This window comes from Callithrix jacchus, chromosome 5, assembly GCF_049354715.1.
Source record: "Callithrix jacchus isolate 240 chromosome 5, calJac240_pri, whole genome shotgun sequence".
Lineage (NCBI taxonomy): Eukaryota > Metazoa > Chordata > Mammalia > Primates > Cebidae > Callithrix > Callithrix jacchus.
Window position 1 is genome coordinate 66,308,296 of NC_133506.1, and position 12,895 is coordinate 66,321,190.

At 57.1% G+C, this 12,895-nt stretch overlaps 1 protein-coding gene across 3 annotated transcripts in view; it reads left to right on the forward strand.

Annotated features, from left to right (window-relative positions):
- The window catches only part of RTN4RL1 (reticulon 4 receptor like 1), a 91,334-nt gene extending 78,653 nt beyond the window's left edge, over positions 1-12,681 (forward strand). For all 3 annotated transcript variants that reach the window (XM_017972204.5, XM_054255598.2, XM_078372458.1), the window contains one exon: positions 9,638-12,681. In XM_017972204.5, the coding sequence (XP_017827693.3) occupies positions 9,638-10,950 (1,313 nt within the window). In that variant the 3' untranslated portion in view covers positions 10,951-12,681. The remainder of the gene's footprint in view (positions 1-9,637) is intronic.
- Positions 12,682-12,895: the final 214 nt, after the last annotated feature.

Sequence of the window (12,895 nt, forward strand, 5' to 3'; positions counted from 1 at the left end):
TGCCTGAACCCAGGAGGCGGAGGTTGCGGTGAGCCAAGATCGCACCATTGCACTCCAGCCTGGGTAACAAGAGTGAAACTCCGTCTCAAAAAAAAAAAAAAAAAACCCTCTGTTTATTGAGCACCTACTAGAGGCCAGGGCCTCAGGCTGTCTGAGCAGCGTCTCTCAGTCCCCTGCTGACACAGAAGGTTCTTGCCTCATCAGCCATGTGACTGAGCACCTGCTGGGTGCCAGTGTTCTGGGCTATAAGGGTATAGCGGAGAACACACTGGATGAAGCCACTGCCCTCCCGGAGTCAACACTCAGTGGGAAGAGGGTAGAACATCAGTAAGAAAAATTAGCGAATCATGTAGTGCATTAGAAGAGGGAGGAAACTGTGGAGTAAAGTGAAACAGGGTGTCAGGGCGCAGCGGCTCACACCTGTGATCCCAGCACTTCAGGAGGCCCAGGTGGGAGGATTGCTTGAGTCCAGGAATTGGAAACAAGTCTGGCTAACAAAGTGAAACTCCACCTCTATTGAAAAAATTTAAAAAGTTGGGCCAGGTGCGGTGGCTCACGCCTATAATCCCAGCTCTTTGGGAGGCCGAGGCGGGTGGATCACGAGATCAGGAGATAGAGACCATCCAGGTCAACATGCTGAAACCCTGTCTCTCCTAAAAATACAAAAATTAGCTGGGCATGGTGGTGCGCACCGGTAGTCCTAGCTGCTTGGGAGGCTGAGGCAGGAGAATTGCTCAAACCCAGGAGGTGGAGGTTGCAGTGAGCCGAGATCGTGCCGTTGCACTCCAGCCGGGGTAACAAGAGCGAAACTCCGTCTCAAAAAAAAAAAAAAAAAGTGGCCGGGGCAGCTGCTCACGCCTGTCATCCTGGCACTTTGGGAGGCTGAGGCAGGTGGATCACCGAGGAGTTCCAGACCAGCCTGGCCAACATGGTGAAATGCCATTTCTACTGAAAATACAAAAATCAGCCGGGTGTGGTGGTACATGCCTTTAGTCTCAGCTACTTGGGAAGCTAAGGCAGGAGAATCGCATGAACACAGAAGGTGGAGGTTGCAGTGAGTTGAGATCTTGCCACTGCATTCCAGCCTGGGTCACAGAACGAGACTGCATCTCAAAATAAAAAATAAAGGGGAATCAGGGAAGGATTTTTTTTTTATAAGAAGATACATTTATTTCACTGTCCAGTTATTTTCTTTAAAAAGCTTAATATTTGATAAAATAAAACAAACTTTTAGTACCATAGAAACCTTTCAGCATGTACGATGACATATTATTACTATGTACAACTGCAAAAACAGATGCTTCCAGCTCCAGGTAAAGTGACGTTGAACGTTCTGACTGCAGTTCAGCTGCAGGAACTTTCCTGGATGGCCAGCGGTTTCCTGGGCTTGGAAAAAGATTGTATAAATAAGACCTTCAATGAGTTGGGAATCATAAAAATGCTATCTGAAGTTCAGTCATCTGGATCCTGGGAAGTGTGCAATAGCTGCAAAAGTTCAACAAGCAAAATAAAACCCTGTGGATATTTAAACTTGAGTCATCCAGGGGGTCTTGTAAGTTCAGTTGGTCTATCAAAAATAAAAGCTATTCCTATTGTGGTAAAACTTGGTATCTTGTTCAAACACCATTTTTCACCAGCTCTTGAACTCCATTCTCATCGATGATTAGAGGTGCATGGAATTCTTTATCTGCCACATACCATTCTAATCCAGGGAAGGATATGTTTAAAACAGCCTGCTTGGGCATGTGGTGGGTCACACCTGTAATCCCAACACTTTGGGAGGCTGAGGTGAGTAGATCATGAGGTCAGGGGTTCAAGACCAAACTGGCGAACATGGTGAAACCCCATCTCTACGAAAAATACATAAAAATTAGCCAGGCATGGTGGTGCATGCCTGTAGTCCCAGCTACTTGGGAGGCTGAGGCAGGAGAATTGCTTGAACCCGGGTGGTAGAGGTTGCAGTGAGCCAAGATCACACCACTGCACTCCAGCCTGGGCGATAGAGTGAGACTCCGTTTCAAAAAAAGAAAAAAAACACAAAAACAGGCTGCTGCTCAGTCAGGGCCTCAGGGGATGTGGGGCACCTGAGGAAGAGGTAGGAACAGAGCCGTAAATGGTGAGGTGAGGTTGGGAGCCCCCCAGACACCCTGGGAATCGCTCCAGGCACAGGGAACAGCACGAACAAAAGGCTAGAGGTGGAGCTGCCTGGCATGAAGGACGGGCACCAGGGAGGCCACTGCGGCTGGGGAGGGAAGGAGGGAATGGCAGCTCAGGTCCAGTGGGGCCTCTGGGCCATAGGACAGACTTGGAGGGACCTTACTAAGTGAGATGGGCGCCGTGGAGGGTGTGAACAGAGGCACATCGTATTCTAACTTAGACTTTGCTGGCTCTCCCTGGTGACTGCGTCAGAAGAGACGGGGCAAGGGTGGGGCAGAGGGACCACTTAGAGGCTATTGCCACAGTCTGGGCCAGAGGCGATGGTTGCCCAGACTGGGGTGGTGGCCATGAGAAGTGGATAAATGCTAAATACATTTTGAAGTTGGCGGGGCTGGTGACTCACCCCTGTAATCCCAGCACTTTGGAAGGCTGAGGCAGGCAGATCACCTGAGGTCAGGAGCTTGAGACCAGCCTGGCCAACATGGTGAAACCCTGTCTCTACTAAAAATACAAAAATTACCCAGGTGTGGTGGTGCATGCCTGTAATCCCAGCTAGTCAGGAGAATCACTTGAACCTAGGAGGCAGATGTTGCAGTGAGCTGAGATCGCATCACTCCACTCTAGCCTGGGTGACAGAGCGAGACTCTGTCTCCAAAAATGGAAAAAAAGGTTGGGTGCGGTGACTCCCACCTGTAATCCCAGCACTTTGGGAGGCCAAGGCAGGCGGATCACCTGAGGTGAGGAGTTTGAGACCAGCCTGGCTAACATGGTGAAACCCCGTTTCTACTGAAAATGCAAAAAATTAGCCAGGCGTGGTGGCGCACGACTGTAATCCCGGCTGCTTGGGAGGCTGAGGCAGGAGAATCGCTTGAACCCGGGAGGTGGAGGTTGCAGTGAGCCAAGATCACACCACTGCACTCCAGCCTGGACATCAAGAAAAAAAATTATTTTATATATATATATATATAATTTGAAGCTGAACCCAATTTTGAAGTTGAACGGACAGGATTTCTGAGGGCTGCGTGCGGGGTGGGAGAGAGTGGGCACACACCGTGACTCTGAGGTGTTTGGCTGGAGAAGCCGGAACAAAGGTGCTGCCTGTGACTGAGGCGCAGAATATGTGAGTGGAGGAGGCGTGTGGGGGACGAGCATTGCTCAGCCTGGGAGGCTTTCATGTGACAGATGGAGACGTGGGGGAGGCAGGGCGGTGTGGCGTCCACAGGGAGGAGAGCCACGCTGGAGCTTTAAATGACTGCCCCATTTTGCAGGTGAGGAAGATGAGGCTCACACAAGCATGGGGACACGCTGGTTAAGTTGGGGACCTGGGGCCAGGTGAGGTAGCTCACACCTGTGAACCCAGCACTTCGGGAGGCTGAGCCCAGGCATTCAAGACCAGCCTGGAGAACATAGTGAGATCCCATCTCTACAAAACATTAAATCATTTGCTGGACATGGTGGTGTGGGCCTATATTTCAAGCCACCCGGGATGCTAGAGTGGGAGGATCTCCTGAGCCCAGGAGGTTGAGGCTGCAGTAAGCTATGACTGTGCCACTGTACTCCTGCATGGGCCACAGAGCAAGGCCGTGTCTGAAAAAAAAAAAAAGAGGAGTTAGGATTCAAACTCAGGTCTGTCTGGCTCCAAAGCTTGTACTCTTTCCAATGCCCTGTGCCACGGATGAGGAGCCTGTGCCCATCCTGCACACCCCACACCCCATGTCCAGCAGTAGGGGCTGGTGACAGAAATCCAGCTGTGCCCTGGCTGGCTTCCATGTCCCGAGGGCTGAGCCAGGCTCCAGGCGGTGCTGGGGAAGGGGAGGATGGGCTGCCCAGGAAGTGGCCTGTGCTTGGGTGCAGCGTGGAGGGACAGGGCCAAGTAGCCCAAGGCGCCAACAGCCCCAAGTGCATCCGGCCTGGCCTAAGGCTGTTATCTGACCAGCACTGGGTTAGCATCGATTGGGTGGAGAGGAGCATCTGGCAGGGCTGGAGAAAGCGGGGAAGGGGAGGGAGGGCTGCAGAGCCAGAGGGATCTGACCAGTCTCCAAGACTCAGAGAGCCCCACGGCCCTGCCCAGGGGGGTGCGGGGATGCCAGCCCATTGGGCCATACCTGCTCAGGCCCAGGGAGCGGCAGTCCCTTCAGTGCTGACAGTTGGGGTGAGCAGCTCAAGGCTTTGGGGCTACGAGGGTCAAGCAGCCCTCTGTGGAGGCATGCCCTGCCACCAGAGAAGCGTGATGCTGGGGGCAGAGCCCTGGCCTCGCCATCAGCCAGGTGAGTCCTGCTCACTGCCCTGTCGCCAGCCTCATGCCGTGGCCAGTGGCTTCCCCCAAGGGCCTGGTCTCCTGTGACAGGGCGCCGGTCCCGGGAGCTGTCCTGAGGCCTCTGCTGCACAGATAGGCTGGGTCTGCCTTGGTTGGTCCCTTCCTGCTTCCAGGGGCTGGGAAGCTGCGGAGTCCCCACGGCCATGGCTGGCTGGCCTGGGCCTCGGGCAAGGGCCTCGCCCAGGCTGGTCACAAAGGGGAGACCTCTGGCCCCCATGGCTCTGGGTTCCCCCAGCTCAGCCGAGCAGAGGTTGCAGCCTCCTTGGAAGCTCTGCGTACTTAGAGCCTGAGTGGCAGAGCAGGGCAGGAAGATGCATGAGTGTGGCACCCCCTCCCACCGCGGGGCCTTTGCCATGCAGTGGCCACTGCCTTTCCCTTCCCCATCCCGGCAGGTCTGGCCCCACAAGTCCCCTCAGCAGCATATCTGGGCTGCTGAGAGGACTGGGTAGGGACCTGACCACCATCCCAGCTGTCCTTGATGCTTTTGTGCTGGCTGGAATACTAAGGCAACCCTGTGAGACAGGGACCCTTCTCTCAGTTCCCAGACTCATACTCCAGGCAGTGACAGAACAATGTTGGCAGGTGGCACAGGGATGGCAGGGGCCTTCCCTGAGTACCCTCCCTTCCCACATCCCCCCAGGGGTCTACTGTAGGGCGCACCCCTGGCCAGAGTGCCTGCCTGCTGTTGTGAGAGAGACTCCCGTCTGCCAGTGAGCATGAGGATCCCCCCTTGCACCACCCCCACTCATTCTGGATCCTCCCCACTGGCATCCCCAACACTCCAGGGCTCAGGCCGCAAGTGAATGAATGAGGCTGTGGAGATGCCGGTGAGCTCAGATGTGTGGGAGGCCGGGAGGTTTGGGGGTAGCCGAGCAGTCAGCCAAGTGCGCGCCCCCAGAGGAGAGGAGGAACAGGGGACACCCCAGGGAAAGCCCGGGGGAGCCTTGGTGGAAGCTCGGCCTTGCTCTCCTCAGCCCCCTTGGGCAGAGCCACCCCTGCCTCACCCAGGAGGGGGTGAGTAGGCTGGTGGGAGGGGGTGCCGGGCTCCTCCACAGAGACTCTGAACCCTGCTAATTCGAAATCTTAAAATGCACGGCAAAGGCGAGGGCCTCATTGTTAGTATATTAATCAGGCAATCAATGGGTCTGGGCTCCCCAGGGCTGCACGAAGGGGCACGGGAGGAGCCATGGCAATGCTATGCCAGCCTCTCTGGGAGAAACCCCGTGGGGGACAGTCCAAGACTGGGGCACCTGCTGGCTGTGGCACAGGGTACTAGAGGTGGCAGGGCCAGCTGGGGCAGCTGGTCCAAGATCTTGGAAATGGGGCCACCTTCCAGGCTGCAGAAGCATCTCCAGGAGGAGGGGCAGGGTGCCTGGAAGGGCAGCTTCCCTGGCCTGGGTCCCTGCACCTGGGCCGTACTGAAGGTGGTGAGCATGCCCTGGGGCTCAGAACCCCCAATCTGCCCCTCCACCATCCTCAGGCATTGGGACAGGAGGGAAGGGCTGCCCACACTGGGGCCTGTGGCTTGTTGCCCCACGTGTTCCCCAAGACAATGGTTTGTTCTTCCTTGAGACAGGGAATGTAAGCCAGGCCTGGCGACCCAGGAGCCCTCTCAGAGGCGGGGTAGGGGGGTTCCTGCCCTGGGCCTTGCCTCACCTCACCCCTGCCCTCTGACCCCTCCCACCCATGGCACACTCACAGATACCAAGTCTACCCCTGGGTCACCCCGGGTGATTACAGGGGGATAGGATTTGGCCTTTTCACCTAAACTGGGGTCCTTGCCTGGTTTCCCCGTGTTTCGACATCCCTCGGAGACCCCTGCTTTGTGTGAGATGGGAAACGTCTCTCCATGGGCCCAGGCTTCTCCGGGCGTCATTTCAGAGAACTCCATCCTGGGCCTCACAGAAGCAGCCACACCTGGGGTGGAGGAGGGCTCCCCACACCCATACCCGGGGCAGCTCTGAGCCTCAGGGGAGCATGAGTGGAAGCACTTTGTAAACTCCAGTAAGCTGCACAAATGTCGAGTGGGATTAGCGCTGAGCCGGACACGCATCACCCGTCCCCCTGCCTCGAGGCCTCTCTCGCTGTAGACTCGGGGTGGAGATGGTTTTGTCTTTGCAGAATGGCCTGGCTGTGGCCCTGTCCCCTGACATGTGGGACACCCTTGAGCTGGGAGGGGAACTCTGGCTCCCTCAGCAGAGTGGGGTGGCTCCCTGGGAAGGAAGCTCCCTGCAGGGCGTAGCTAGCGGCCGAGCAGGGGTGAGGAGTGTGAGCTGAGCCAGAGGGGAGTGTCGGCTCCGTGTAAGGGTCAGCCAATGTGAGTTGGGCCCCCTCCCAGCCCTGGATGGTGGCTTCAGAGAGTAGGCAGGCTTCCCAAAGTCAGGCGGGGTTTGGAGCCCAGGTTTCTTACCCTCACGCCCCTGCCTCCCCCTGCAGGTGGGGCTCCTTGGGCAGCTGGAGGCAGGCGCAGAGGCCGGAGGCAGGACCTGAGCCTCCAAGTGGCGACAGTGGGCACTGCCATCATCTCCCACACATGGTAGGGGAAACTGAGGCTGAGGTGGTGTCAGCAGCCTCAGCCCAGCTTGCGGGCTGTGCATTGGCTGGGGAGTGTAGCGTAGGCCACATAGAGCCTGACTTGGCCCAGAAAGGGTCCTTGAAGCTGTGCCGCCGCCGCTGAAGTCGTAATTGCTCTGAAATCGCAACCGAGCCCAATTATGCAAAAAAAAACACAAATTATGTGCGATGATTTTTATGTGTCGGAAATGGTCGGTCGAAGCCGGGTGATTACAGGGGGACAGGAAACAGCTGCCACTCTCTGGGAGCCCGTAACTCCCAACATCTGGGAGCTGTCACTTACTTACCATGCTGTTTCTGCCAGGAACGAGGGGTGACAGTGGCAGCGAGGCCTGCTGGGCCGGGAGCCTGGGCAGGCAGCGGCATGAGGCGGGAGCAGGCCTGGCCCCAGAGCAGCTGGAGGGGCTGTTTCTCATCCCACAAGCTTTGGGCGCAGCTGCAGTAGCGACTCGGCTGCCCCTGGCGCCCTGACTCTTCCCCCAGGCCTCACTGGAGCCAGAAGCAAAGGGGCAGGAGGCCCATGGGGCAGGAGGCCCATCGGGCAGGGAGGAGAAGGCTGGCTGGCTATCCAGGGTGGGCGCCTGGAGCCTGGAGCCCACCCCCCACCTTGGCGTGCCTGCCCGGCCGCCTGGGGCAGCTGCAACCCTGGAAAAAGGGAGGTAATGACTGTCATCGGTAATAAGGCTGCTCCGATAATGAGCGCAGGGCTATTATCCGACCACAGGCTGGACACATCCGAAAATAAATTACTTTAAGGATCCATTAACGAATGCCTAATTAATGCCCAATTAGAGGGAAGCTACAGAGGAAACGCTCTGGACAGTGGAGAGGCGAGGCCTGGTTTTGCAGCCACAGCCTGGGGGCTGGAGTGAGTCGCAAGAGCGGAGGGGCCCAAGGGTGGGCTGGGATGGGGCAGCCTCGGTCTGACAGCTGCTGTCACCCCCAGGCCCTCACAGACAGGCGCCTCTCAAGGCATCCACATAGCTCTGCCAGGGAGAACTGCTATTGTCTGTATTTTATTTTATTTCATTTATTTATTTATTTTGAGACAGAGTCTCCTAGACTCTGTCACCCAGGCTGGAGTGCAGTGGCATGATCTCGGCTCACTGCAACCTCTGCCCCGAGGGTTCAAGTGATTCTTGTGCCTCAGCTTCCCAAGTAGCTGGGATTATAGGCACATGCCACCATGCCCGGCTAATTTTTGTATTTTTAGTAGAGACAGAATTTTGCCATGTTGGTTTTGAACTCCTGACCTCAGGTGATCTGCCCCCTCGGCCTCCTAAAGTTCTGGGATTACAGGCATGAGCCACCATGCCCGGTCATGTCCGTATTTCAGAAATGAGGAAACTGAGGCTTAGAGGGAGGGTTGCCTCTATGTTTTGAGGACATGGAAGACACTGTAAAGGAGACATTATTTCAGGTGAATTTTGGTGCCATGCATGCATGCTCTGCTTGTGACTGGGAATGATTTAAATAAAGAGATTCTGGCCAGGCACGGTGGCTCACCCCTGTCATCCAGCACTTTGGGAAGCTGAGTGGGGCAGATCACCTGAGGTAAGGAGATCAAGACCATCCTGGCCAACATGGTAAAAGCCCGTCTCTACTAAAAACACAAAAATTAGCCAGGCATGGTGGTGCACACCTGTGATCCTAGCTACTCCGGAGGCTGAGGCAGGAGAATCACTTGAACCCAGGAGGCAGATGTTGCAGTGAGCCGAGATTGCGCCACTGCACTCTGGCCTGGGTGACAGAGCAAGACTCCGTCTCAAAAAAAAAAAAAAAAAATTAAATAAGGCCGGGTGTGGTGGCTCACACCTGTAATCCTAGCACTTTGGGAGGCCGAGGCAGGTGGATCACAAGGTCAAGAGATCGAGACCACCCTGGCCAACATGGTGAAACCCTGTCTCTACTAAAAATACAAATATTAGCTGGGCGTGGTGGCGCATGCCTGTAGTTCCAGCTATTCAGGAAGCTGAAGCAGAATTGCTTAAACCCGGGAGTCGGAGGTTGCAGTGAGCTGAGATTGCACCACTGCACTCCAGCCTGGTGCCTGGTGGACACAGTGAGACTCTGTCTCAAAAAGTAAATAAATAAAATAAAAAGTAAAAATAAATAAATAGATTCCTCAGGACAGCAAGAGCCCCTCCACTCTCCGTGAGCACAGATAACAACAGCCAGGGACACAGCTAGGAGGAGATGGGAAGCTGATGGCGGTGTCCCTGGGTCGTGACCTCCACCCCTGCAGCGTGACAGAGCCGGAGTAGGTGAGCCTGGGGCTCAGCATCTGTGGGGTGGAACTAAGGAAGTGTGGGGGTGATCAGGGCCTTCACTCCAGACTCACCTCCCAGACCCAAGAAGTGGGTCACCAAGGAGGGGAGGCCTCTCATCCCAGACAGGTTCCAGGCTTGGACCTGGACCCTTCACCCTGATCTTGCTTCAGCCAGGGGTGAGGCTCTCACTGAGCTCAGCCAAGGTGAAAATGTAGCCCCAGTGGGCCCAGGAGAGTGCCGTGCCAGTTCTCCCCTGCACCGCGCTGGCCTCCCGCCCCTGTGCGGCCCCTGACCTGGCTGTGTTCTCTCTCCTTGCCAGGGTGCTGTGTGGAAGTGCTGCTGCTGCTGGTGGCTGCAGAGCTGCCCCTGGGTGGCGGCTGCCCGCGGGACTGCGTGTGCTACCCGGCGCCCATGACGGTCAGCTGCCAGGCGCACAACTTTGCGGCCATCCCGGAGGGCATCCCAGTGGACAGTGAGCGTGTCTTCCTGCAGAACAACCGCATCAGCCTGCTGCAGCCGGGCCACCTCAGCCCCGCCATGGTCACGCTCTGGGTCTATTCCAACAACATCACCCACATCCACCCCAGCACCTTCGAGGGCCTCGTGCACCTGGAGGAGCTGGACCTTGGTGACAACCGGCAGCTGCGGACACTGGCACCCGAGACCTTCCAGGGCCTGGTCAAGCTCCACGCCCTCTACCTCTACAAGTGCGGGCTGAGCGCCCTGCCAGCCGGCATCTTTGGCGGCCTGCACAGCCTGCAGTACCTCTACCTGCAGGACAACCACATTGAGTACCTCCAGGACGACATCTTCGTGGACCTGGTCAACCTCAGCCACCTGTTTCTCCATGGCAACAAGCTGTGGAGCCTGGGCCCAGGCACCTTCCGGGGTCTGGTGAACCTGGACCGGCTGCTGCTGCATGAGAACCAGCTGCAGTGGGTGCACCACAAGGCGTTCCACGACCTGCGCCGGCTGACCACGCTCTTCCTCTTCAACAACAGCCTGGTGGAGCTGCAGGGCGCATGCCTGGCCCCGCTGGGGGCCCTGGAGTTCCTCCGTCTCAACGGCAATCCCTGGGACTGCGGCTGCCGAGCGCGCTCCCTCTGGGAGTGGCTGCAGCGGTTCCGGGGCTCCAGCTCCGCTGTCCCCTGCCTGTCCCCCGTGCGGCGGCACGGCCAGGACCTGAAGCTGCTGAGGGCCGAGGACTTCCGGAACTGCACGGGACCAGCGTCCCCGCACCAGATCAAGTCACACACGCTCACCACCACGGACAGGGCTGCCCGCAAGGGCCACCACTTGCCCCATGCCCCCACCAGAGGCAAGGGCCACCTGCCTGGCTCCCGGCCCGGCCACAGGAAGCCAGGCAAGAACTGCACCAGCCACAGGAACCGCAACCAGATCTCTAAGGCGGGTGGCAGGAAGCAGGCCCCCAAGCTGCCAGACTATGCCCCCGACTACCAGCACAAGCTCGGCTTCGACATCATGCCCACCGCCCGGCCCAAGAGGAAGGGCAAGTGTGCCCGCAGGACCCCCATCCGTGCCCCCAGCGGGGTGCAGCAGGCCTCCTCGGGCCATTCCCTGGGGGCCTCTCTCCTGGCCTGGATTCTGGGGCTGGCGGTCACTCTCCGCTGAGGGCCCAGGGCATCATCACCCAGCACTGCCACGTGTCCACCAAGGAACAGAATTAATTTTCTTCTTTTTTTCCTAGTGGAAGATCTGCTGGGTTTCAGGAGAAGGCTGGTAGAGGCGTCTTCACGCAGCTGCTGTCTGTACCCTGCCATGTGGATTGTAAACCCAAAGTGTACAGCCCTAGGTGGGAGGGGATTGGCACGTCTCCCCCGGCCGTCCCCGCCAGCCCCACAGAACACCCACGGACAGCGTCCACTCCAGCAAGGCAGTAAAAGGCACACCGAGTGCATCCTTCACTAGCGACAATGGGACAATCGCCCCCCAACGGCAGCGGCGGGGCTCTGCAGAATCCCGAACGTCTGGAGAGGTCCGGAGGGCCCCATGGTTCCTGGAGAAACCAGGACGCAGAGAGGAACAAACGAGGCACATCCACGAGGCTGGGTGGCCTCAGTCTGGGCACACACGAGCAAGTGGCATCCTGGCTGTTTCCTGAGGCCACTTAGTCACCCTGCCCTGAATCCTACCTGACTCCACCTTCAGCCCCTCCCCGGGGGCAGCGCCTCTCCTTCCTGATGTCTCAGGCAACCCTGGCAGACCCAGGCCCAACTGCTGGGGTCCAAGAACCAATTACCAAAGGAAAGATCATCAGAGGCTGAAATTCAAACTTCGTCCCAGGCAATGAGGTTCTCACAGAAGGTGCAGTTTTATAACTATGTCCACTTATATATACTCACACTCTACATATATATATATACAAATGCACAGGTCCTCCCTCCCACTCCGTCACCTAACTGTATGTCTTTCCATGTTTATAAACTATACAGAAAACTGAATTTGCTTAGCTAAGGATTGTATCGGTGATTCCTAGCAAAAACAAAGTGATAGAATTTTTGCCTAGAATCCCAGCCTGGCTTGCCAGGGACTGGGAAGGTGTCAGTGGGGAGGGTGAGGAAGGGGTGGCAGCAAGAGTCACTTTGGGGACCAATATTCTTAGATATTTATAGCATCACCTTGTTTTCATATGCAACACAAGCCTGTCTGCCACCCTGGAGCACCCTGTCACCTCTGCTATACTAGCTGTGGGCTTCAGGGTGAGAAGTGAATGTCAGGGAGCCAGGCCCTGAGGGCCAGCAAGACAGGAGGGGAGGGAAGGGCTTTGGGATCTGGAAGCTGGCAGGCCAGGCAGCATCCACAGTGTTAGTCCAGCGGGTTGGACGCTGTCAGCAGCCTAGCGTTTGGCCAGGGACAGTCTGGACATGCCAAGAGACTCGGGCTTGAGCCCAGGCCTCCAGCACGGCTCAGCTACTAAACGTTTCCTTGAGGTTCTTCAGTGGACAGCCCAGCAAGGGCCCTGTGCAGGGCAGCACGGGGAGGCATCAGGGGTCCTTAGGCAGAAGGGAAATGATGAGGGCATTTCATGAACCATCTCAGGCACCCAGCCCTCCCAGCCCTCCTGGGGATGCTCAGGGTGCAGGCAGAGGCTGGGGAGGCCACACTCAGGGGTCAGGAGCAGGGACGGGCACCACACAGGGACTGGGGCAGGCGAGCCCAAACAGGGAAGAGGCGCTCCGATCAAAGCCAGCCATGCCGCTGGCCAGGGGCCCAGGTGGGCACAAGCTCCTTTGCGCTTTGCACAAACCTGAATCCCCCACCAGAGAGTATGTGTGTGAGGAGCGAGAAACACCGAATCCAGTTAAGAGAAAAATAATAATAACAATAAATGATCTTGGACAAGAACCCTGTTTGTCATTTCCTAGCCCCGCATTCCTGACAGGTGGCAGATCCTGGGCTTCTGTGGGTTGGCAAGTCTGGTTGGGCCCAGCTCTGGGAACACAGCACATTTGTTGGTGGGAGGAGCTGTAGGGGGCAGGGGCACACTGACTCATGGGGACACGCACACACGCGCACCCTGGCCCTCCTGTTTCCAAGCACGCACGCGCACCCTGGC